This window comes from Stegostoma tigrinum, chromosome 1, assembly GCF_030684315.1.
Source record: "Stegostoma tigrinum isolate sSteTig4 chromosome 1, sSteTig4.hap1, whole genome shotgun sequence".
Taxonomy (NCBI): domain Eukaryota; kingdom Metazoa; phylum Chordata; class Chondrichthyes; order Orectolobiformes; family Stegostomatidae; genus Stegostoma; species Stegostoma tigrinum.
Genome location: NC_081354.1, coordinates 9792178 through 9819970, shown reverse-complemented (window position 1 = coordinate 9819970; position 27793 = coordinate 9792178). Strand labels below are relative to the sequence as shown.

The 27793-nt window shown below is 41.8% G+C and overlaps 1 protein-coding gene across 6 annotated transcripts in view; it reads left to right on the top strand.

Moving 5' to 3' along the window:
- LOC125455214 (multimerin-1-like) overlaps nt 1-27793 on the top strand; it is a 64820-nt gene that overhangs the window by 18908 nt on the left and 18119 nt on the right. For 4 of the 6 annotated variants that reach the window (XM_048536960.2, XM_048536944.2, XM_048536935.2 and 1 more), the window contains exons 3-6: nt 4385-4491; nt 12508-12603; nt 13690-13863; nt 18663-20738. In XM_048536960.2, coding sequence (XP_048392917.2) covers nt 4385-4491; nt 12508-12603; nt 13690-13863; nt 18663-20738 — 2453 coding nt within the window. The remainder of the gene's footprint in view (nt 1-4384; nt 4492-12507; nt 12604-13689; nt 13864-18662; nt 20739-27793) is intronic. The other 2 variants (XM_048536952.2, XM_048536970.2) reach the window with 2 other exon arrangements.

Below are 27793 nucleotides of genomic sequence, written 5' to 3'. Positions count from 1 at the left end.
AGTTTCCTTCCCTAAAGGACATTACCGAACCTGATGGGTTTTTCCAACAATGGATTCATGGTCATCATTCGATTTTTGTTTCCAGATATTTTATTGACTTCAAATTTCACTATCTGCCGTGGCAGGATTCGAACCTGAGTCCCCAGAATGTTATCTGGGTCTATGATACACCTCTGGAGCAGGTGGGACTAGTAAGAACAAAGAAAAAGAACAAAGAAAATTTACAGCACAGGAACAGGCCCTTCGGCCTTCCAAGCCTGCGCCGATCAAGATCCTCTGTCTAACCTGTCACCTACTTTCTAACAGGTCTGTGTCCATTTGCTCCCTGCCCATCCATGTACCTGTCCAAATATATCTTAAAAGACGCTAATGTGTCTGCCTCGACCACCTCCGCTGGCAACTCATTCCAGGCACTCACCACCCTCTGTGTAAAGAACTTTCTACGCATATCTCCCTTAAACTTTCCTCCTCTCACTTTGAACTCATGACCCCTAGTAATTGAGTCACCCACTCTGGGAAAAAGCTTTTTGCTCTCCACCCTGTCTATACCCCTCATGATTTTGTAGACCTCAATCATGTCCCCCCTCAATCTCCATCTTTCTAATGAAAATAATCCTAATCTACTCAACCTCTCTTCATAGCTAGCACCCTCCATACCAGGCAACATCCTGGTGAACCTCCTCTGCACCCTCTCCAAAGCATCCATATCCTTTTGGTAATGTGGCGACCAGAACTGTACACAGTACTCCAAATGTGGCCGAACCAAAGTCCTATACAACTGCAACATGACCTGCCAACTCTTGTACTCAATACCCCGTCCAATGGAGGAAAGCATGCCATATGCCTTCTTGACCACCCTATTGACCTGCGTTGTCATCTTCAGGGAAAAATGGACCTGAACACCCAGATCTCTCTGTTCATCAATTTTCCCGAGGACTTTTCCATTTACTGTATAGTTCGCCCTCGAATTTGATCTTCCAAAATGCATCACCTCGCATTTGCCAGGATTGAACTCCATCTGCCATTTATCTGCCCAACTCTCCGGTCTATCTAAATTCTGCTGTAATCTCTGACAGTCCCCTTCACTATCTGCTACTCCACCAATCTTAGTGTCATCTGCAAACTTGCTGATCAGACCACCTACACCTTCCTCCAGATCATTCACATATATCACAAACAACAGTGGTCCCAGCACACATCCCTGTGGAACACTACTGGTCACAGGTCTCCAATTTGAGAAACTCCCTTCTACTAGTACTCTCTGTCTCCTGTGTCCTAGCCAGTTTTTTATCCATCTAGCTAGCACACCCTGGACCCCATGTGACTTCACTTTCTCCATTAGCCTGCCATGGGGAACCTTATCAAACGCCTTACCGAAGTCCATGTATATGACATCTACAGCCTTTCCCTCATCAATCAACTTTGTCATGTCCTCAAAGAATTCTATTCAGTTGGTAAGACATGACCTTCCCTGCACAAAACCATGTTGCCTATCACTGATAAGCCTATTTTCTTCCAAATGGGAATAGATCCTATCCCTCAGTATTCTCTCCAGTCACTTCCCTACCACTGACGTCAGGCTCACCAGTCGATAATTGCCTAGATTATCCTTGCTGCCCTTCTTAAACAAGGGGACAACATTAGCAAGTCTCCAGTCCTCCGGGACCTCACCCGTGTCTAAGGATGCTGCAAAGATATCTGTTAAGGCCCCGGCTACTTCCTCTCTCGCTTGCCTCAGTAACCCTGGGATAGATCCCATCTGGACCTGGGGACCTGTCCACCTTAATGTCTTTTAGGATACCCAACACTTCCTCCTTCCTTATGTCAACTTGACCTAGAGTAAGCAAACATCTATCCCTAACCTCAACATCTGTCATGCCCCTCTCCTTGGTGAATACCGATGCAAAGTACTCGTTAAGAATGTCACCCATTTTCTCTGACTCAGCGCATGACTGTCCTTCTTTGTCCTTAAGTGGGCCAATCCTTTCTCTAGTTACCCTCTTGCTCTTTATATATGAATAAAAAGCTTTGGGATTTTCCTTAACAAGTTTGCCAGCAATATCTCATGTCCTCTCTTAGCCCTCTTAATCCCTCGTTTCAGATTCACTCTACATTCCTGATATTCTTGCAAAGCTTCGTCTGTCTTCAGTCATCTAGACCTCATGTATGCTTCCTTTTTCCTCTTGGCTAGTCTCACAATTTCATCTGTCATCCATGGTTCCTTAATCTTGCCATTTCTATTCCTCATTTTCACAGGGACATGTCTTTCCTGCAGGCTAATCAACCTCTCCTTAAAAGCCTCCCACATATCAAACGTGGATTTACCTTCATAATAAAATGTGAGGCTGGATGAACACAGCAGGCCAAGCAGCATCTCAGGAGCACAAAAGCTGACGTTTCGGGCCTAGACCCTTCATCAGAGAGGGGGATGGGGGGAGGGAGCTGGAATAAATAGGGACAGAGGGGGAGGCGGACCGAAGATGGAGAGTAAAGAAGATAGGTGGAGTGAGTGTAGGTGGGGAGGTAGGGAGGGGATAGGTCAGTCCAGGGAAGACGGACAGGTCAAGGAGGTGGGATGAGGTTAGTAGGTAGCTGGGGGTGCGGCTTGGGGTGGGAGGAAGGGATGGGTGAGAGGAAGAACCGGTTAGGGAGGCAGAGACAGGTTGGACTGGTTTTGGGATGCAGTGGGTGGGGGGGAAGAGCTGGGCTGGTTGTGTGGTGCAGTGGGGGGAGGGGATGAACTGGGCTGGTTTAGGGATGCAGTGGGGGAAGGGGAGATTTTGAAACTGGTGAAGTCCACATTGATACCATATGGCTGCAGGGTTCCCAGGCGGAATATGAGTTGCTGTTCCTGCAACCTTCGGGTGGCATCATTGTGGCAGTGCAGGAGGCCCATGATGGACATGTCATCAAGAGAATGGGAGGGGGAGTGGAAATGGTTTGCGACTGGGAGGTGCAGTTGTTTGTTGCGAACTGAGCGGAGGTGTTCTGCAAAGCGGTCCCCAAGCCTCCGCTTGGTTTCCCCAATCCCTAAACCAGCCCAGTTCATCCCCTCCCCCCACTGCACCACACAACCAGCCCAGCTCTTCCCCCCCACCCACTGCATCCCAAAACCAGTCCAACCTGTCTCTGCCTCCCTAACCGGTTCTTCCTCTCACCCATCCCTTCCTCCCACCCCAAGCCGCACCCCCAGCTACCTACTAACCTCATCCCACCTCCTTGACCTGTCCGTCTTCCCTGGACCGACCTATCCCCTCCCTACCTCCCCACCTATACTCTCTCCACCTATCTTCTTTACTCTCCATCTTCGGTCCGCCTCCCCCTCTCTCCCTATTTATTCCAGTTCCCTCACCCCATCCCCCTCTCTGATGAAGGGTCTAGGCCCGAAACGTCAGCTTTTGTGCTCCTGAGATGCTGCTTGGCCTGCTGTGTTCATCCAGCCTCACATTTTATTATCTTGGAATTCTCCAGCATCTGCAGCTCCCATTATCTCTGGATTTACCTTCAAACAGTTTCTCCCAATCTACATTCCTCAGATCCTGCTGATTCTTGGTATAGTCGGCCTTCCCCCAGTTTAGTACTCTTCCTTTAGGACCACTCCCATCCTTGTCCATGAGTCTTGTAAAACGTATGGAGTTGTGGTCGTTATTTCCACTTGTACTTGAACCTCTTGGCTCAGAGGTAGGAATGCTACCACTTCATCTTAAGAATCAAGGCATATAATTTTCTATCAAGAGTTTTATTTCAAATAGCACGTCACAAAACTCCAACACCCCTTGATTATGCTATTCCCTATCTCTACACCTTGTCAAGTGCTCACTCAGATATCACTTAACTAACATGTAGCCATCACCTGTTGCCTAGCTCCATTTGGTCTCAGGTATCCCTTCCAAAATTCACTTCATGATTACAATCTTCACCAATAAAGGCATTGACCCCTAACACCAAGCAGTGGACTGCTTGTTTGGTACTAAATCCCATCAAGGCACTTGAAAAAGCCTCGAGCCATTGCCACAGCCATTATCTGAGGTGATTGCCAAATGTAATAGCCAAAGTAGGTCAGAGGCATTGGAATGAGAGAATAAAGGGATCTAGCATGAATAAGGACATGCGGGGACAGTCGATTTTTATATGGTGTTGGGCTTGTTGTAGAATGTGTGAGGCTGCCCATAACTGTGTTAGATTAGTGAAGTCAAAAATAACACAGGCATTGACAAGCAGCCTATGCTTGATGTTGATTGGATTCTGTTATGGTAAGTTGTCGGCATCTTGTGTATTATGAACATCTTTTGTTTTCTAAATGTGAGAAAAATGTTTTTTTTAAAGGAAATAGAAAATCAATGCTTTTGTCAGTAATAAATCTTCTGAATGTTTCTGCTCATAGATACCAGATCCTGAACCGCCCAACTTACAGGATGAGGCACAAGATAGTGACTTCATTGGAATGGAAGTGCTGTCCTGGCTACACCGGAGCTACCTGCCAACCCAAAGGTCAGTGTAAAGTTTATCTGCCTCAGTTCCAGGCCCAGGTATACATTTAAGTCACATATTTAACTTTTGTCATTGACCCTGAATGACTCCTCTATCTTGTTTTCATATCCAATCTGAGCCTGATTCCTGAGCCTTGATCTCAACCAATTCTTAGCCCTGGTGTGCACATAATGATCTTGTGGGCAAAATTTTAAAACCTGTGTGAATGGCGGGTTTTGAATGACTTAAATTGTGCCCATATTATGCAACTTCTCTGCATTCTCCCACCATGCGTCACTATTCACTTGGCCCCCACTCTTCAAACCTTGTCACCTACATCACGATTTTCAGGGCTGTTCCCAATCCCTCTTTTAAGCATGTCTTCTGTCAACATTTACAGTTCTCTACATTTTGCTTATGTGATGAAATTAATTTTCAGCATTCTGTGAGAATGCAATATTTTGAGGACAGATCTTTCCAAAAGTTGTTAGGTGGCAACATCCAAGTGGGATGGGGCAGGTACTTTTGCAAGGTATTTAATAGATCACTCAAGGCAGTTCAGAAGTCACTGAAAAGCAGTTCTGTTGATACAGTATATTTGGAGACAAAAACAGAGACAGAAGTAAATTTTATCAGAGATAATATGAACTGCAGATGCTGGAGGAACAGAAATAACAAGGTTTGGAGCTGGATGAACACAGCAGGCCAAACAGCATCTTAGGAGCAGGATGCTGCTTGGCCTGCTGTGTTCATCCAGCTCCACACCTTGTTATCTCAGAAGTAAATTTTAATTTTATGAGTGTGGCAATAAACTGTACTGTTGGGAAGGCAGCTGAAGTGAAGAGTCAAGAGCAGTTGGATGGCTCTGTGAGGTTATAGCAAACTTAGGAAGAAGTTGTAGGAATTAGTAGATAGCTAAGAGTTGGAGTCAAAACTCAGAGGAAGCCCTGGAGAGATTCGAAGGTGGAAAGGTTATTGGCTTTAGGTGGGTAGGACTCAGGCGTTGTTTTTGGAGCATTGATACTTCAGTGTAACTGAGGGGGAGGGGTGCAGTGTTAAAAAAGTGACAAGCTGTACTTGCTTCGTACAACTGAGAAAATTAGAGCTCGCAGGAAACCTAGGCACACATGTCAGAGATAGCAAGAACTGCAGATGCTAGAGTCAGAGACTTTTCTGAAGGAAGTGAAATGTCAGCTTTCCTGTTCTTCTCCTGCTGCCTGGCCTGATGTGTTCCTCCAGCTCCACACTTTGTTATCTGGGGACAATGTAGCCTTGGTAAGCTAGCTGTTAGTGAGAAGCTGGAGTTGAGCCTGTGAACAAGTACTGAAGTGCAGCTTTGGGATCAAAGAGAGCATGAACTTAGGGCAGGAATGTGATTGACTAGAACAGAAACGGTTGATGCAGTGGGCCATGATGGAGTAACTTTTGAGAGCAAGTTTTGATGCCAGTTCAGTAAAAATAAAGAATTGTGATCTCATGTGAAGATTCATGAGATTTGGTCAACAATCATGACATTGATGTCTGGAGGGAGTTGCTGAGAAATCTAAGGAATCTGTTTTGATTATATTTGCTATTTCATGTGCACTGTAGGGTATTCATTTACAATATAGTATTGATGTTTACTGCATGTTCATTCTGAACATGAGAACCAAATTACACATGCATTGTAGATTGCCGTAAAACTGTATTGTTATTATAACACAGGGAAAGTAGGCCAAACCAAACCAACTCCCCCTATATCCATGGATTCACAACAGAGTAAAATTAAAACATTTAATGACCCTCAAAATTGCCCTATTGTTCCTAACCATACCTCTATAAATAATAGACATCAGACATCAAATTTATGCCCAAACAAAAAAATTAATGATTTATTTTGAATAATGTAACTTTAGCAGAACATGGATAAACAACAAGGCTATCTACACATTATACATGATCTCAGCACAATCTTCTTTAAACACCAACCCCCACCAGGTGCTAGGCCTTCATATATCCTTGAATGATGCAAGGTATTCCAGGCATATAGGATTGTAACAAAAATGGGAAGTGCTGGAGAAACTCAGAAGTCTGTCATCATCTGTGGAGAAAAAGCAGGGTCAATGTTTCAGGTCCAGTGAGCCTTCTTCAGGTAGGGTTACATCTTGCTTGAATTCCAAAGACATCAACTTCCACAGTCTACTGAAAACCTTTACTTATGTCTTACAGTTTAAGATTTTTTCCTCAAAGTCTTCAGTAATCCTTCAGCTGGGTATAAAACAAGAGAGTGTAAAACTCAAATACAACTTCTAGTCCATCAGTTACCACACACACAGCTGCTGCTAACATTCCAGAACCAACCAGTTCAAGTGGTGGCATTTCTTTCTTTTTTACAACGTTCTCTGTGATTGACTCGCCAGCACCATTCCACCCTAGATTAACCCATTCAACATCCAAGCAGATGCCAGTCCTTGAGCTACACATCTCACGCCAAAATGTCTGTAGTATTCCAGACACAGCAGCAACAAACCTGCAATTATCTCTCCAAGCCAGTTCCATAAACAAACATCAGTTTGTTTGGTCTCTCTTCTTTTCCAAAACAAGCTGCTACTCAAGTTTCAAAGTTCAACTTCAACTCATAGCTCCAAACCAAAAATGAAAAAAATTAAAACTAAATAATCGTCTCAACATGTTAAATTCTCGTTGTTTAATGTCCATGAAAACTTGCAACGTTATTCTCTTAATCTGTTTTTTGAATCAACCTGTTAAGAAAAGCTATTACGTACCTTTGTAGCAGGTGGGAGTTTAATCTGGGCCTCCCTCTCCAGGGGTAGGGACATTCCCACTGCACACCAAGAGAGCCCCCACAATAAGTACCTACAAAGTCACCTTCAGTCTACTTTAAAACTAAAGGTGGCAGGTTCTTAACCACATTGAACACAGTTTGGTGATCCCCTCTGGGATCATAACAAAACATGCCCGACAATTGCCTGTAGTTTGATTTAAGATATTTATCACGAGAAGTCAGTGTGGACATTTAAGTTACCGTGGAGTTTAACAGCACAGCAAGGAACTGAATGGGAATGTGCCTGCTCTTTGAAGGAGCTATACAATTTGGTCCACTCAATTGTTCTCTATAAAACTGTTCAAGCATTTCCTTCTAATTATCATAACTGCTTCCACCACTCTTTCAGGCAGTGCATTCAAATTGTGACATGCCATCCCTTAAAACAGCCCTCTTCTCTTCCTGTTTGAGTCTTTTGTTCATTTATCTGAAGCTAAATTTGCTAATTATTGAATCTTTCATCAGTGGAAATAGTTTCCTTATTGAGACGATTAAAACCCCATCGCATTAGCTTAGTAAAGCTCCCTAAAACGCGACACATTTGACAAATTCCTGTAACTGAGGCCCAGCAGTGAGTTTTGAAGATATAACATTACCTCCTTGCCTCTGTGCCCCATATCTCTATTGAAAAGGCCTGGACAAGCTATTTTCAATAGTGTTATCAACTTATCGTGCTCTCTGTGTGAGACACAGCTTTCTTCCTGGATCTAAATAAAGAGCGGGTCATAGAATGTGAAAAGTAAAATACCAAGGAGCCAATAGTAAATCAAGTCTTTCCATCTCATTCAATATTTTCACTGCTTTGGGAGATTTCTTAAGTGAAGTTGCTGTAATTAGGCAAAGCATGTGACTGCATTCAGTTTCGTGTAGGTATTTGGGAGTTCTGCAGGATTTGAGTCAAAATAATTTCTTTTCAACACAAAACTGATTGCAAATTTGGTACAGGTTGTTGTTCTATCAAATAATTTAAGGGAAGAGTTGAATCAAAAGATGAAGAATTCTTCTTTATTCTTTCATGGGGCATAGGAGTTGCTGCCAATTCCTATTTGCCCTTGAACTGAATAGCTAGCCAGGCTATTTCAGAGGGCAGTTGGGTCAACCACATTGCGGTGGGTCTGGAGTCCTATGAAGGTCAGAGCAATTAAGGATGACAGACCTCCTTACCTAAAAGATATTAATGAATAAGATGAGGCTTTCTTATAATAGCAGTTGTTTGAATTGTCATGGTCACCATCACTAAGACTAACTTTCATTTAAAGGTACTTATGAATTGAATTTAAATTGCACCAACTGCCCTGCTTCCTTCAGTATCAATAATTCCCAATTGACCCTTATCTCTTCGCAGCAATGCATTGGAACCATAATCCATTATCTTCATCACCTCGGTGTTTGACTACTTCTCCTGGCAGCCTTCTCACTTCAGCACTTCATTAGCTACAAAGTGTTCATCTCTCTCAGACACAGCCCTGCACCCTCATCATCCTGCTCCCCGCCAGCTCCCTCCAATGGATTTCAAAATTCCCATCCATGCTTTCAAATACCTCACCAGCTATACACCCATCTTCCCTCTCCAATCCCCTCAAGATTTGCATGTTCTCACACACCAGCTCCAATATTAGGCTACCCTTCCATCTTCCAATATTTACCAGTTGCCAGCCACTATTTCTTCATCCTCTGGGGCTCACTCTCTATTTCCCTCATGTTTCTTTCTGAATACACTCTTTGGGGGCTGATGTTTTCCTCATGCCTGCCACAACACCCTTTTCCTCTGTCTTTAATGTGAAGCACTGCAAGCCACATGCCTGAACTCGACATGGTAGATTTGGTCTTGACTTCAAAGGAATGAAAATTAGGTGGCCGTGCAGAAAGTGCCTGATACTTGTCCCACTAAATTAGAACCCAGATAGCAAAGACAAACAATCCAGCCTGAAGAATTGCTGGAGAAATTGAAGACTAAGCTCTACATGGTGCAAACCAACATTCTCCATCATTTAAGATAAGACATAAATGCGAGAACAGACTTAGCACCAATAATTGATCTCATGCAATACATTACACAATACCTGGTGGGCAAATGATTTGCTACATATTACTTTACCATGTAATCTCAGGCCATAACTTAGAGAAAAGCCTCAGGACATAGTGATGGAAGTAGGAAGCAGCAATTTCCAGAGAAATGGAATACAGTGAAGATTTTCACATTACTGAGCCCTCATTGATCTGGACATGGGTTCCCTGTCCAATTAAAATTGGCAGGTGGATTCATGTGGCGATAAGGCCAGTGGCAGGAGTAGCTGACTGCAGTAAGATGTGAATAACTGGAAGGTCACTCAACAAGAATGCCTTCTCAACCATTTTTTCAAAAAGATTTTATTGGTTACAAAAGGAAAAGTGGTAGGCCCTCTACAAAGCAACCTTCAGTTGCATTCCCACCCATGCAAGCAGAGAGGGACTGTAGGCCTGCCTGGAGCACTGTCCCTCTCCATCCTGCCACTAGATGCCTACTGGCAATTATTTCACCATTGCATCAGGCAAGTATAAGCTGGCTAGAATGTTCCAGTCATGCACATTTTACAATGCTTGCAATGAGCCTAATTCCCTACCCCCTTCCTGGGGGTCACTTTTGTGCACCCAGGATTTGTTTCCACCAAAATGTCTGGCATTGGGAACAACATTCCATAACCGACAGGCTGCCTGATAAACATTTCTGAGCAACCCCATTCTACCTCTGTTACACCTAATGAGATGGGGATTGGAGCCAAAATATTTAGTCCGTGATTTCAGTTCACCAGCAATTCCCATAAGGATGACAAAGAAAAATGTGTGTTGTGAGAAAGAAAAAGGGAGTGGGAACAGACTCACTGACCTCTAAGATCCTTGGATTCCTCCCTGCTTACTTACTGTCATCCATACTTTCACTATAACTTGACATTTCATGTCTGATCGCCATGGGTAAACAGCTCAACAGATAATGACAAGTATGTACCACCCATCAAAATCAGACTTCAGTCTCTTCCCATTAGATTGTTAATGATATCAGTAAGTTTTCAGACACAATAAACAGTCTTGCGAGCATCTTCTGATTTTACTCACGCTGCAGTTTGTTCTTGCTTTTTATTAAATTTACTTTTCCCTTTTCCACCTTTTTCAGTCATTACTGATCCCAAGAGCCTAATGATTTTTGATCTTGACTTTCATCCATTATTAAATCCTTGTACTGATCCAAGAGGATCAAGGGTTCTCTTGGTGTTATCTAGAGGTTCTCTTTTTATAGTAATATCAAGTACACTCTGTATTCTCCGTGAGGTACCTCAGACTTCCATCCATGATAAAGCATAAAGTGTGGTTTGGGTAGCTCGTCAGCTGGAGGTGGATTATTACATTGGGATTCTGCCATGAGCAAGCTACAAAGGAATATATGTAATACTCCTCCTTTTTGTAAGAGATTTCAAAGTCTTCAGGTACTGAGGCCACATTTGAGGCCTGGACCTTTAAAGATGGGTTCCACTTCAATAATCAGAAGACTAGCCTGTCTACTTGCTTTGTGCAGTACAACCTTTGGATGTTCTATCATTACTAAGTGCAAATTAAAAATTAGCCTGGGTGACCCCGCCTTTCCCCATAACACCCATCTATCCAATTCCCCATTTTGCTGCTTTTCTTTGGATAGGTAAATGCTTTACAGACTCCCTATATTATGGAAGCAGGCCAATCAGGCCATCAAGTCAACACCATCCCTCTGAGAAGTATCCTACTCAGACCCTATTTCTGTAACCCTGTATCTCCCATGGCTAATTCCATTTAGTTTGTACATCTTTGGACTCTGGGAGAAAACAAGTCACAGAAACACCATGCTGCCCAAAGAGAACAGCACTGCGTCTACTCTTACATCCCAATTCCTGTTGTGGCTGAAGAACGTAATTCACTATCACTTTTTCCAAGGCATTTAGGGATGAGCAATAAAAGCTGGCCCAGCCAGAGCATCCAATAAATGAATAAAGAAAAACCTCGAAGAAACTCCCAAAGGAGTGTTGTTAAATTTGCAGTCTTCTTTCTCTTAGAAATTGTGAATGTTTTAATGTGGTTCAGGTTACTGCTTCAATGAAATCTTTATAGTTGAAAACCCCTCCTGCCCACCTGGCGGACCGACTTTGAATATTTGGGCTGGATGTACTCGAAGGGTCTCTCTCATTTCCAGTGTAAAATGTCAGAGTCAAAGCAATATCTCTGTAGCTGAATTTTCCCTTCCTACATTTGCCCTAGATTGGGCACACTTCCAGCAGGAGTTTAGGCCACTGAATATTTATTCAGTTTACTGACCTAATTTGAGTTGCACTTTATTCGTTGCACTATGCCACAATCCAACAAGCAACCACAGCTCATTTCTAGTTCAGTGTTTCCTGTTTAAATGATTAGATTCCCTACAGTGTGGAAACAGGACATTTGGCCCAACAAGCCCACACCGCCCCTTGAAGCATCCCACCCAGACCCATCCCCCTATAACCCACACACCCCTGAACACTATGAGCAATTTAGCACGGTCAATCCACCTAGCCTGCACATCTTTGGACTGTGGGAGGAAACCGGAGCACCCAGAGGAAACCCACGCAGACACGGGAAGAATGTGCAAACTCCACACAGACAGTCGCCCGAGGGTGGAATTGAACCTGGGTCCCTGGAGCTGTGAGGCTGCAGTGCTAACCACTGAGCCACCGTGTCGCCCCAGCCATTAGTTTCTAAAATCAAGCTGTCCAACACCAGCTGCAGTTTTTGATGACGTCTTTGTGCTAGTTGACCCTCATCCTTTGTTTCACAGTGTTGTGGGTTGCCAACTCTCAGCTTACCCATTCCTGATATCATCAAATGATCTTCTACATCCACCCACACATTCAAAGCACCATTTTTGATCCTTCTCAAATATTTGGTTAACTACAAAACAAAAATTAAAGCTCCTCAACTTTTAAAATACGTGAATACCTTATCTCTTGGGTTGGTTGTTGCAGTGTCCTGGAGGTCAATTTTCAATTCCTCTGGATGTCTGCATCATTCTAGTGCCAACTGTACAAGACTATATGTGGTCATGGTGAAGGAGAAGGTTTCCTGCTCCAGACTTTGCATTCATGCAGCATTTGTGAATGATTTGTGCTTCCTCCACAAAGCAATGTTGTTTTGTGACTGTTACAAGAAGTTCCAAACTCCTGTGTTATTCATAGACCAACATTTAAGGAGACAAGCGGAAGAGAATCAAGCTGAGAGTCAGATAACTGGAGCTGGTGTGTCCCAGGATCCTCAACAACCTCTTGATCCAGGTCTGGAAAACAGTGCATTATCTTTTTATCTTGAGACCAAGTAATTAAATGGGGTTATTAGGAAAATGTGTCACAGAAGAAAGCCTTTTTGCATAAACAAACTGCTTGTTACATTGATTCAGCTCCAGATCCTGGGTTTGTACAACCACACATGCTGTATATTGATATGGTAGTCAGGGGCAATTTAATTGGGGTGTTTATGTGATTAAAGAAGTTGACCAGATAGACAGAGGGAAGCTCTTTCCTTCTAGAAACACATCCCACAGTGCTGCGCATACACATAATCCACAAAAACAGACCCCACATTTTGTTTTGTCTTGACAGAATTATAGTTTTGAGTTTCAAGTTGTCTGTCACTCTGCAAAATCCAATGTTGAAAATCCAAAATTGAACACAGCTCAGTAAATAAATATTATTTTCTCATTGCATCCAACTTTAGAAATTCTCAAATACGCCATTCCTCTTTACCCTCTGTGGATGTTTTGCGTATCTCAAGGAGGGAGGTCTTCTCCTCACTGCATTCCATTCCTGTGTTGAAATATTTGAGTTGGGGGGCTGTATAGATAATATATTTTGATAAGTGGCTTTAAAAAGAATCAGTAAAAATAATTAAACCACCTGATAACAGACTCTTCTTCAATCCATCACAACTGGGTCCTAGGAGAATGTTACTGAATTAAAAAGTTAACCAGCTGCTTCCAATTCTTGAGAACCTTCCAATGTTATTATGATTGACAGTCAGCCCCTTATTCAGGGAACCTGAGGGAATACTTCACCTTACAGTATCTTGACATTAAAATCAAGTGCATTAGTAGCATTAGAGAAGATATCTGTGCTTTATTAAACGCTATGTTCGAAAAGTAAATTCCACATTGCAGGTGTAGCAGTTTTATTTGCATGGAAGGCAGAAAGCTGAGGTAGAGCTCTTGATCAGGAAAAAGTTTATATATTTTTGTTACAATAAACATAGTGCCTCACAGAGGGGGTAATCCTCCTCCTGCCGTTTCTATATAATTAGATATTGTCCTCAAAATGTGTGTGTAGTCGTAGAATGTAATGGATATGGCTCATTTTGATGTGTTAAAGCATTAACAGCAAAATTCAATGACAAGCTGTATAATCAGGAAATTAAGCTGAGCTTACTGCGAAAGAAAGTGGAAAACATGTCTGCCAACATGAATGATGTACGAAGTGTGCTGTACTCTCTGGAGGGAAAGCTAAATGAAGATCAAGGGAAAGATCTGCAGTCAACCTCGAAAGGTATGGCAAATGCTTCTGGCCTGCAACATTTTAAATTGGGCACAGTACGGAACTGGGCAGCAATATTGTTGACTCTTAACAGCCCTCTGGAATGGGCTGGCAAGCCACTCCATTCAAGGATAATTAGAGATGGGAAATAAATGGTGGTCTTGCCATTGATGCCCATGTCCCACGAATGAATAGCAAAACAAAACTGATCAAGTTCATTGACATGGTCCTACTGATGCTCAGAATAGATCACACCTATATCACTGTCTACAATACTGCCAATTGGGGTCGTACGGTCAGACATCAAGTTCAGACAATATAGATTTCAGATTTTTTCAAAACTTCAGCTATGCTACCCAGTATCAGCTGTGGCTCAGTTAGTAGCACTCCCACCTCGGGTTTAGCAGTTCAAGACCCAGGCCCATGACTTTAACACAAAGTCATGGCTGGGCATTCCAGTGCACCTGCTGCATCATGGTGTTGCTGTCGTTCAGGTGAGATGACTGAATCTTGTCTGACAGCATCCAGCTGGACTGAAAAGACCACCTGTCTCTAGTGGAGGTGTTGACACTTGTACCTTGGCCAGTATGAATCCTTCACTCAACATCCCAGGAAAAATGAGGCACAATCACTTTTTTTGCCTGTGGGACCTTATTTTGCACTAATAGTCTGCAGTGATTATTGAAATGTAACAATAATAAACTTCAAAAGTGAATCATTGGCTGCAAAGTACTTCTAGACATCCAGAGGCTCTGTAAGTGGTTCTATAAATGTCAGTCCTCTCTTTCTTTGATCTTTTTGAATGTGCTGTTCAGATGGCAAAGCTCAAAATGTGTTGTAATTTATGTCCTCAAATCCCACTTTGAGAAACTGTTGCCATCCAATTTGTTATCCTTTCAAATCCCTTCCCCACATTCATCACTTGGATGTCCATCCACAAGAAAATGTTAAACGTAAGTCATCCAATGAATCAACTCCAGTGACAAAATTAAGTCAAGCACAATTACGTTCAGAAGAAAAACTCCCAACAGTCACAATGTGAGCCCCAAAGAATATCATTGACTTGAATTGTTAAGCAACTGCTTCCACCTTCCATTATCCCTTGGCACAGGTTTCTTATTTCGTTCATTCCAGTAAATATTTCTTTACCACATTATCCTGAATAGCCAAATCAAATACACTCACATCTCTATGGCAGATATTTGGACTGTTTTTAAGAATTTCATTCCCAACCCATCCTGCCTATTTCTGCTAAATTTCCTCGGTGCACTGGTCATCAGTGTGAAAATAGCTGCACTGCTGATGACAAAATGTAAAATCTCCCAGCCTTGGCAATTGCCTCTACCCCCACTGTACAGCTTCTACAGAAGCCAGCTGGAATGTGAAGGAGTGTCTGTTGTTCACTAATGTAAGATTTTGTAGTTCACTTAAATTGTAATACTCAAGTCAATTATAATTATAAACTGAGTTTGAGATCCAATCTAAAAATTTCCCAGTCTTGATTAGATAGTTAAAAGACTTATTCCAGGCACAAAAATGTTTTCACAAATTTCAGAGAACGTACTAATTTTATCATAACAGTACAAAATAAATATAACTCAATAAAAGCAGTAGATTTGAGTTGATCCACTTAATGTCACCAGATTGTGATACTGTCTGACTGGGCATACATCTCAGGTCTCCTTCTGTTCACTGAAATCTTTCTTCTGTCTTCAGGTTTTCCTCTCTTGTGCATCTAACCACTAAGAATCATCACTTATTAACCCTTGCCCCTTTAAATGATCAAAGACGTCGGAACTCCGACTGGTTTATTATTGCATGGACAGTCAATCTTTGATTAGCTAGCCAGTGTCTGCCCAATTTCTGATTGGCTTCTTTAAAAGTAATGTTCATCTTAGTGACAACATTTCCTACTATATCCTCATTCACTCTTTGACATGCCAATTATGTTGTAAGATCATTCCTTTTAGAATAGCTTGTCTCTCCAAGTTTATCAATTCCTTAAATCTTTATCAAATAAGGATGGCAGCAATATAACACATTATGCATCTGTTTAAGAGTATCAGTGTCACCTCCCAGTGAGTAACTATCATCTCACATGTCCCAATTTATATGTATTCTTCAAAACCTACAAACATTGTTAATTACAATATCCATGAGCAACTACATAACTGGTGATGCCTAAAACAAATTAATGTTAAAAAATATACAAAATGAATACACACATTCTGTTACATTAAATTTTGACACAAAACTAATTTGTTTTTAAAAATAGCCGTGTCTTTGAATAAAAGTATTTTTTAACCTCAAAGCATTTTCAAAGTTTACATTAGCTTAAGAATTAAAACTGAAAATTAAATGATAAATTCATGACAATCTTTTGACCTAGGCTACACAGTTTTCTTCTTTTAAGGGGAATGTTTTACAAATAATCACAATTAGACAAAGAATAATTTAGTTCCTCACTTGCTTAATCAAGTTAAAATTATTAATTACTAAAAAGTAACTAAATCCTACTCCAAACTAAGGAGGAAATACAATCAAAATAGTTACTGGGCATGTTCAGATCCCAATTTTCATTCTAGTGTTTTTGAGATAATACTGTCAGTTCTGATATGAATCTGTTGGTATGATTGAGGAAATTTACCACTATGCCCACTTCCCCTCAGCCCTGCCACTCCCACTGCTTCAAGAATAACCCCAAAACTCTCCAAAATGAGTTGGTGGATTTGTCTTCCTCATCCAAGAATGATGCCTGTGTCCTGTTTTGACATGCTTACCCTGACAGCAGACAAATAGGTTGTAAATGTTACAGTGGACTGCAATATTGATGTACACAGCTGTCAGTTTTATTAACCTCACATGGTGCTGTTAACTCATTCATTCTTTTAAGATGCAGTGCACTTAGCTCAGCTGGCCCACACTGTGAATGTATTTTGTCCGTCCCCACAGATTCCTTGAGTCCCCAAGCAATCAATGGAAATTGACTAACCTTTGCAGCTGCAGAAGGTCAAAGGCCTTTTGCTAAATTATGTATCGGTCTCAGTCTGGTCCCAGTACAATAGAGTCCACAGCACCAAGCCTAAATTGCCTCGTTTCATAGTCAGAAACATTTTGTCACCCGGGCTCTAAATGGGCTGGGCTATCAAAAGACTTTGGAACAGAAAATTGTTGTCTAATGCTTTCATTGTTTACTGAATTCCAAAGATAAGAAACTGCTTATCTCATTTGATTTAAGAGGTGTGCAGCACTCTGTTGTAGAGATTTCTCCCTTTCTGTCGAATATGTACTCATTCAGAACCAACTGGTTTCTGAATGTGCTACATGAAATTGGAAAACACAAAATCAAATCTATTTCATCTTTCTGAAACACAATTCCATCCAAGGTGACCTGAGATACATTGGAATAAACACACAATGAGCGTGGTCTGTGGGGGAAAGCAGGCAAAGTAGAGTTATCAAGGCCGTTGTGGAAGATGGAAATAAGATGGAAAGGTATTTGTGGAAATAGGTTCAAAATAGGAACACACAAAGAAAAGTAGAGAGAGTAGTACGCAACGGTCATTATCAGAGATAAAAGAAGCAAACAGTTTTTATTTATAAAGTAATAATAAAAAAGGCTTTAAACAAGTATTAGAACAAATTTTAGTAATTAGGAAAGTTTTGAAAAGTGACAGCAGATGGCAAGATGATGACACTTTGAGGTTGAACCTTTTCAGCTCCAGTCAGACGGTACAGTACTATTTAAGGAGAATTACTGGAAAAATAGAGATTTTGTTAGCAACCCCGAGATATAAGTTACTCCTTCAGGATTTGGTGGGGGTAATGCAAGAATCATCTGATGTGACAGAAAAAAATCTGAATCTTGAGTCAAATCCTACAATATATAAGCATAGCAATGGTATGATTGAGAAAATGAGATTTCCAAAGGTATAATTTCTATTTTCCAAGTTTTGAAGTTGATAAACCATTTTTCCATGGAAAGAGTTTGTCAAGTGTGTTACATTTAAATATTCAGCTTTAAAGCAATGTATATTCACACAATTGTTAAAAATAAATATGAGGTAGCAGAAGGTTAAAGCATTAATTTCGCCAAAGACTGGCTTTTCCTCCAATGTAATAATTTATTACATGGCAACTATGATACAATGATCTCGATAGTCTATTTTAGTGATGTTAGTTGAGGCATAAATGTTCATCAGAAACCAAGATAATTTCCATGCCCTTCAAATAGTGCCATGGGGCTCCTGTATCATCATTTGAGTTTACTATTTCACCCAAAAGACAGCACCTACGACAATGTGGCACACTTTCAGCACTCTGCTTAATTCTCTAATGCTCTTCTCAATCCCATTATCCTCTGACTTACAGGTAACCATGCTTACACTCACAAATGGTTAACATCAATAATCTACCAGGGAGTTATACATAAGGTAGCCCTCTGATCAGGCCAGTTGAGTGATGACAACGGTGCTGCATCCTTGAGGTTTCTCCTTGAATTAAAAGTGGGTCAATGTCTGAGCTATGCTGTAATGGTAAAATCTGAATGGACAATTTCTGAACATCCAGTTTCATTCAGCAGATTATTAAATACTGGGGGGTGGAAATGAACCATCACCTTTATTGACAAAGGAGGTTTTCCCATTTGAAATTACGCCTTACATTGGTGGGAGGCAATTAACATAACTAAACGAAGTGGATTGGCCTTTTTTGCTTGCAAAAGGACACAGAAAAAATGTGACTATTTGTTCTCCCAATGATTTGTCAGAGAAGAATCACTTCTTTAAACTCATTTAATTTCTTTGTTTCAGCAACAAAATCGAAAGGATTTCAAGAGCTGGTAAAAGACCTGGTAACACAACAAATTAGATTGTTTCAAGACAACACACAGGAGATGGTAACTCAACTTTACAAAACAATTTCAGGTTTAACAGAGGAACTTCAAAGCACCAAAGATGCAATCAATCAGTTAAACAGCACAATTTTATCATTATCTGAGAATTCCCAGTCCAAAACATTGAGGCAAAATTATACATCTGTTCTTGAAATCCAAGAGATCAGGAAGGAAATGGAAATGCATAGAACTGATGTAACAGTGGCTTGTAATGGTACATCTCAGGAACTGAATGAAAAGTTCAAATCTCTTCAAGCAGAATTGGAAAAAACGAACTTTAGAATTGATACTTTCTATGAAAACATGAACCACACATTTTCCCAGGTAAGAGAAACTCAGGAGAGGCTGAACTCCAATCACATATTCCCAGATGCCACCATTTCGGAGGAGGAAGGAGGTCAGATGGAGGAAAGCTTCCAAAAGAATTTGCTGAATATCACCAAAAAGATCAAAGTTCAGGGACACATGATATCCCAGCTGTATGCTGAAGTAAATGTGCACAGGTTACAACTCTTCAATTTAACATATTTAGTTAGTAGCCAGCAGGAAGTGGTGAATGGAACATGCCAAGAGATGGTCGAAGAATGCAAGAGTAACACAGACCAGTTGAACAAAATGGAGAATAAACTGTATAATTTAAATAAGACATTCACTGATACTTTCACCTTATTAGAGGACTTCTTGGCCTCATTGAATGAGAGAATCAGCATTTTGTCATATGATGTGGAAATTCTTCAATCTGTGAATGAAAGACACGTGCCACTGGATGAAACAGGCCCCGCTGGCTATGGTTCTGCGGCTGCTGACCATGGTGACCCTGTCCATGGTGCTGCAAGCCGCGCCTTTGCTGCCCGCGATGTCGCTGTCCATGGTTCTGAAGTCGCCGTTCTCGTTGAGCGTTTAAACAATCTCAGTTTTACCGTGAACAGCTTGGTTGCAACTATCAAAGGTGCAGGAGATGATTCACCGATCGGAAACCAAAACCAAGCTGGAGATGAATCACTCACCAGCTTTCTAGCGGAATGCCGTTTTGAAATTGAAGATAGTTTGAATGATACAATGATAATTATTAATGATGCTGTCGATTCTATGAGAGATTCTTATTACATCCTGGAAAATAATGTCACACAACTACGGCGATATGTTTTGGAATTGTATCACAAGAATGTTGAAAAACAGACTGATGCTTTGAGTGTGGTTCCACAATTAACTGAATTAAATGCATCCTTTATGGCCATGCTGGATGACTTGTTGAGACACCAATATGCTTTGGAAATGATAGGTAGCCTTGAGGATATGAAGGAAAATGAGATGAATGTTCTTCCAAATCTAATAATGATGTCTCAGTTGTTGAATAAAACTGTGGCTACAACTGAAGTTCACCAACAGATGATTCGCCGCCTGGAGGAAGCTGTCCTTCATTCCCCTTCAGAAGCTAGAGATTATGAATCACGAATTCTAGCACTTGAAACACAAATGAGCTCTCTAATGGGGAGGTCCAAATCATCAACAAAAGTTAAAACACCCAAAATAACAAAAGGTGAATTCCAGCTTGCACCTCCTAAATATCAGGTGCTGAGCCGCAAAGTGACAGGATTACAGTCCAAATGGATTAACTTGAACAAGAGGCTCTCTCAAATGGAAGAGGTAACCGGGAAAACCTGGGGATTGTGTCAGAACCTGTCTCTATTGGTTACTCAGGTCAATGCCAGTTTTTCACAGGCTGCACTGCCAGTAGTAAAGCCAAATATCACAGATCTTCAAGAGGACCTGAGAGACTTCATGCAATCTATCAGTGAGGCCACTGTAGGCATGTATTTCACTAATATGACAGTTTATATGGATAGGGCCATTTCTAATATTGTCAGGAACTTTACAAAGATCCAGAAGCAAATTAAGCAGTTATATAAGAGACCAAGAATCATTAATAAAGCTAATATTACAACCAATGCTGGGAGGAGCCAACGATACGCTGACAAGGGCACCTTTCCAGGTAACTACTTTTAAATGTTATTCTTTCATTTTGTTCATGGCTGGTGCTTATGCAGTTATTCAGTTAGAGGCAAAAGATATAGATTATTTTGTATTAAAATAAAACAAAGATCTGAAGATGCTGAAGATCTGAAACAAAATCTGAAATTTCGGGAGAAACTCAGCAAGTCAGGCAGTGTTGGTGGATACTGGCAAATGCAGAATTAAAGATTTGAGTCCAATAACCATTCTTCATGAGTCATTGGACCCAAAATGTTAACTCAGCTTTCTCTCCAAAGATGCTGTCAGAGCTGCTGAGATTCTGCGGCAATTCCAATTTTTGTTACACATCATTCTGTGACTGAAATTCAGATTATTGTGTTAATGTATCAGTCAAAATTTACAAAAATATACAGAAAGTATGAATGCCACAGGATATTTATCACAGCAGTAATGTAAAAGAAGAACTAGTTAATTTACAGAAAAACGGTGATAAGGCAGGATATTAGGATCTTAAAATTAGGTCTAGGCCATTCAGAGGTGATGTCAAGAAGCATGTCTTCACTCAAAGGGTATTGGAAAATTGGTGCTGTCCACAAAGTGCTGTTGTGGCTGCAGATTATTGAAAGTGTCAAAACTGAGATTCTTTTAGCCAAGGGCATCAATGGTTATGACATCAATACCGGTAGACGATCATAAGATGTTAATTAGCCAAGATCTAGCTGAATGGCAAAAAAGACTTAAAGAGTCGAATGACATCCAATTAATTCCAGCTGTATTAGTCTCCTGGTGATATTAAAATGTGATGTTAAAATCTTAATGATCCAATGTATTTTTCCTTCCAAAATTGAATTTGGTAGAAATTCAATGTTATTTATTTTCAAATGTATTAAATGGGGTTAAAGACCAATTTAGGGGTAGGAAGTTGCATGCTCAATTTTCCCATGTGCTGGATGCTCACTGCTGAATTTGGCATCACCTTCTTTAGGCAGCAAGAGCCTGAAATATGCATATCTTCCTTTTGTAGTATTGAAATGAAACTGTTGTTCTACTTTCTAAACATGTTATAATTCGTTAAAAGCAGCCAGATATTGCATTGCCACAACTCCAATTATATTTTTAGGCTTGACTAATCATTCTTTGTGGAAGAAAACATATAGCTTCTTTTTTTAAACTTGTTTTGAAGTGAAACTGTGGGTCAGCAGGTGAATCTTTTGATTCCACATTCAATCTGTGGCAGCAGTAAGCCTGGTTGCCATTTCCCTCTGATTGCAGGCTTAGCTTTGGATCTCAAACCTACCAAGGCCCAGAGATGTGGTTGGCTGTCAATTAATTTCTGCACCTGGCTGACATGATGGCGATGGCACCTCAAGAACCAATTTAGGACCATGCTTGAATCTTCCCATTCTGGTGCACTTTATTTGAAACCACGCATAGTATTGATTTTTAATAAGCCTATATATTGTAATTAACCTGTTCAGATGTGCTATGACATGCCACTGGAACAGGTGAGACTTGAAAACTAGAGGCAGGGACACTACGACAGTGCCATGAGACGCCTAAATATTTTCTTTCAACCTGTTTGAATGTAGGTGGAACTTGATAGACCATCTGACCCTAAGGCAAAGACACTGCCACTGTGCCACAAGATCAAGCTAATCTGGATTTTTTTAAAAAATCAACTTGTGCAGAGATATTGTGGCTGGAGAAGATATGACTTGAACACTACCACTGCACCACAAGCACCCTTCTGTTCACAAAGCTATGCTTTATTTTTCTCCATTTTGGGTGAAGTTCACGGAATCCTGTTCCTTCTGGCATGGAAGAACGTATTCACCTCCTCCCAAAGGCATCTTGCCCAACATAATGACTCAAAGTAAAATAATAATTAACATCTATCCTTCCTCAACAGAGTATCCCTGTCTGCGAATACCTTTTTGTACACCATTAGTGATGCCATATATCCCACAAGGTGGAGTGCTTGAGGAAGTTTCTTTTCTGGACCAATGTTTCTCATCTTCTGACAGAAAACCAGATCAAACTTGCTGAAACTCATCCTCCTAGCAAACCAAGATTCTCGACATGCATCAAGACCAGGCTTTGGAATCTAAGCAGACACATTTCCATCTCATCTAACATCCAATAGTACTCTTTAATTATCAACCTGGTTTGGTTCTGATTTGTGAATATCTCCATATGACAAAATTCTATCGATCTCAACTTTGATATGCTCAGCTGATATGCACCATCAACAATATTTTGGAATGGGTTTTCAAAATGTCACTAGCCTTGTTGGCCAAAGTAGGTAATTTTGTAATGTGGCCAAGCAGGTTGATTTTTCAGTCTGTAAATCTTTCTAATACATTTGATTGATAGAGGGAAAGTTTCCTGGAGAAGGCAATAATCAAACCATTGCATTATGTCATCCACAAGCACAGACAACATTTAATGGAAATCCATGCAGCCCAACCTTTGTCAAGAAGAGCAGGAGCACAGTCAGATAAACAGCAAATGTATTCTATATTCTCCCCAAGGCAATCACCTCCTACTGGACCTGCAGTGGAGGGACCTGTGGTTCTGTAATTAGATCCCAAATGAGACCCCTCCCTCACCACCCATTCCTCCGCATGTCATGACCACCAACACTCCCTTCTTACCCAAGAAATCAGAACTGAAAGTGTCCAAATACTTGAAGTTGTATTATTGGACGAGACTATTGGAATGAAGAGGATAAGACCATGGAAGGACTTGAAAATGAGGAAAGAGAAGGGAAACTGGAGTGTTACCAGCCTTATGCCAATGCTTACAGTATACTTCCATCTGAAGTATAAGAGCAGGAATAACGAGAGGCAAGCTATTTGCGGTAGCAATGTTCTAAGGCTCAATTAGACTTGAAAGAATAATACCAAAATACATGTATGATGATGGGCAAACTCAAACAATTTTCTTTGCAAATAAGTCACAATGAATGACACTTTAAAAAGAGACTAGCATTTACATGGTACCTTTCATAATCTGATGAATCACTAAAGTGCTTTACAGCATTAAAGCACTCAAGAAATATAATCACCACTATAATGTAGAAAATGTGGCAGCCAATTTGTACAGAGCAAGCTCCACAAACAGAACAGTGACCATCTGTTTAAATGATGTTGGCTAAAATGTAGTGAGGACAGGCAGGATTATTTCTCTTCAGATAGTGTTATGGGATCTTTTTACATCCACTTGAAAGGACAGGCAGGTACGTGGTTTAATGTCGCATCCAAAAGATGATACATTGTAATGTCAGAAATATTCTGTCTTGCAATATTTGTGTTTCCTTACATTGGTCAGTAAAGAGCTGAAACTGAAATCATTTCAAAAAACAGCAGTAACTTGCAAAATCCACTAAATTCTTCCTTCAAGTGCATACTGCTTCCACAATAAAATCTCCAAATTGAGGAAAATACTCCCATTGGTTGCAAGTACAAAAAATCAACCTCAATACCCTTGCGTTCAGGCACTCATTCATTTGCAGTGCAAACAGCATTCATGTCAAACAGCAGGCAGTTCCCTTTAAGATAATTTACAACTAAAAATTGTACTTGCTGTCAGAAAACTGACGGTATTGAAGTGCACTTTGTGACAAATGCCTTCATAGAAGCAATACACATATACTCGCCTGAGCAATACAAAGTCCTCTGCATGATGTCATGGAAAAGTTCAATTTCACCAGCAGTTTAGGGAAAAGGATTCATAAAATAGGTTAGCACAAGAAAAGGAAATTATATGCATTTATCAGTATCTTTGGTTGAAACAGTTTTGGGGCGATGTGTCCAAGATGCAAAGCACTGAGGCTGAGATAATACGAGCCTTTATTTACATAGGAGACTAGATAAAAGTTTGTATACGTCAGTCTTCTCTCGATGCAAAGCCCTGGGTAGATCACAGTTGAAATCACTGTGGACTGTTCTAGACACCCCACATTAGGAAGGGCATATTGCCCTTGGAGGGAGTGCAGTGTATTTTCATCACAATGATGTCTGGATGCCTCCAGTTAAATTAAGAGGAAACATTGCACAAACTGGGGTTGTGATCACTGCAATTTTCAAGGTTAAGGTGTGATTTAACTGAAGTTTGTAAAATTTTAGCGGCAGCAATTGGTCGATTGACAGAAACAACTTCAGCAAGATTGGGCATCTCAGAGTGCAGGCAAAATCAATTGTTAATTTTAAAACTGTGACGAATAGAGATTTTGTTATCTAAAGGATATGGGGCAAATGGGGTTACAAGCTATTAGGTCAAAGATCAGCCATCATTTAATTGAACGGGGGAACAGCCTCAAGATGCTATAAATCAAAATATTCCTTTCTAGGTGATTATAAACCCTATCTCTTATAATACTTTCCAACACTTTATCCACAACTGAAATAAGGCTCACTGGTCTATAATTACCAGGGTTGTCTCTACTCCCCTTCTTGAACAAGGGGACAACATTTGCTATCCTCCAGTCTTCTGGCACTATTCTTGTAGACAATGACGACATAAAGATCAAAGCCAAAGGCCCTGCAATCTCCACCCAAGCCTCCCAGATAATCCTAGGATAAATCCCATCTGGCCCAGGGGACTTATCTATTTCACACTTTCCAGAATTGCGAACATCTCCTCCTCTTGAACCTCCAGCCCATCTAATCTAATTGCCTGCATCTCAGTATTTTCATTGACAACACTCTCTCTTTTTCCTTCGTGAATACTGACGAAAAATATTCATTTAGCGCTTGTCCTATCTCTTCAGACTCCACGCACAACTTCCCATTACTGTCCTTGACTGGCCCTAATCTTACTCAAGTCATTCTTTTATTCCTGACATACCTATAGAAAGCTTTAAGAAGTGAACAAGTATATTCGGGCATTGGCTAAACCCGAAACAGTGCACATGTATCAGAGATAATGGGAACTGCAGATGCTGGAGAATTCCAAGATAATAAAATGTGAGGCTGGATGAACACAGCAGGCCAAGCAGCATCTCAGGAGCACAAAAGCTGACGTTTCAGGCCTAGACCCTCCCACTTCCTACAGACTAAGGGGGTGGCCATGGGCACCCGCATGGGCCCCAGCTATGCCTGCCTCTTTGTAGGTTACGTGGAACAGTCCCTCTTCCGCACCTACACAGGCCCCAAACCCCACCTCTTCCTCCGGTACATTGATGACTGTATCGGCGCCACCTCTTGCTCCCCAGAGGAGCTTGAACAGTTCATCCACTTCACCAACACCTTCCACCCCAACTTTCAGTTCACCTGGGCCATCTCCAGCACATCCCTCACCTTCCTGGACCTCTCAGTCTCCATCTCAGGCAACCAGCTTGTAACTGATGTCCATTTCAAGCCCACCGACTCCCACAGCTACCTAGAATACACCTCCTCCCACCCACCCTCCTGCAAAAATTGCATCCCCTATTCCCAATTCCTCCGCCTCCGCCGCATCTGCTCCCACGATAAGACATTCCACTCCCGCACATCCCAGATGTCCAAGTTCTTTAAGGACCGCAACTTTCCCCCCACAGTGATCGAGAACGCCCTTGACCACGTCTCCTGTATTTCCCGCAACACATCCCTCACACCCCGCCCCCGCCACAACCGCCCTAAGAGGATCCCCCTCGTTCTCACACACCACCCTACCAACCTCCGGATACAACGCATCATCCTCCGACACTTCCGCCATTTACAATCCGACCCCACCCGAGACATTTTTCCATCCCCACCCCTGTCTGCTTTCTGGAGAGACCACTCTCTCCGTGACTCCCTTGTTCGCTCCACACTGCCCTCCAACCCCACCACACCCGGCACCTTCCCCTGCAACCGCAGGAAATGCTACACTTGCCCCCACACCTCCTCCCTCACCCCTATCCCAGGCCCCAAGATGAAATTCCACATTAAGCAGAGGTTCAACTGCACATCTGCCAATGTGGTATACTGCATCCACTGTACCCGGTGCGGCTTCCTCTACATTGGGGAAACCAAGCGGAGGCTTGGGGACTGCTTTGCAGAACACCTCCGCTCAGTTCGCAACAAACAACTGCACCTCCCAGTTGCAAACCATTTCCACTCCCCCTCCCATTCTCTTGATGACATGTCCATCATGGGCCTCCTGCACTGCCACAATGATGCCACCCGAAGGTTGCAGGAACAGCAACTCATATTCCGCCTGGGAACCCTGCAGCCTAATGGTATCAATGTGGACTTCACCAGTTTCAAAATCTCCCCTTCCCCTACTGCATCCCTCAACCAGCCCAGTTCGTCCCCTCCCCCCACTGCAGCTCACAACCAGCCCAGCTCTTCCCCCCAACCCACTGCATCCCAAAACCAGTCCAACCTGTCTCTGCCTCCCTAACCGGTTCTTCCTCTCACCCATCCCTTCCTCCCACCCCAAGCCGCACCCCCATCTACCTACTAACCTCATCCCACCTCCTTGACCTGTCCGTCTTCCCTGGACTGACCTATCCCCTCCCTACCTCCCCACCTATACTCTCTCCACCTATCTTCTTTACTCTCCATCTTCGGTCTGCCTCCCCCTCTCTCCCTATTTATTCCAGTTCCCTCTCCCCATCCCCCTCTCTGATGAAGGGGCTAGGCCCGAAATGTCAGCTGTTGTGCGCCTGAGATGCTGCTTGGCCTGCTGTGTTCATCCAGCCTCACATTTTATTATTACAGTGCACATGTAGTGTCTCCCACCTATCCTCCTCCTCTAACCAAAACAAGAACTGTGTAAAAGGTCAGTAAAGTAACCATGTTTTAATAGTGTAGGTTAGATGGGCTTCAATTTGGTTTCACAGGTCGGTGCAACATCGAGGGCCAAAGGGCCTGTACTGCCCTGTAATATTCTATGTTCTATGCCCTCCATGTGTTTCTATGTTTCTATGAAGACCACAATTTCTGTTTCTCTGGCTGGATGAGATAATGACAAACAAATTGTGTACAGATAGTAAGAACTGCCGATGCTTGGGTCAGAGATAACACAGTGTGGAGCTGAGGTACACAGCAGCCCAGGTAGCATCAGAGGAGCAGAAAAGCTGATGTTTTGGGTTGGGACTCTTCTTCA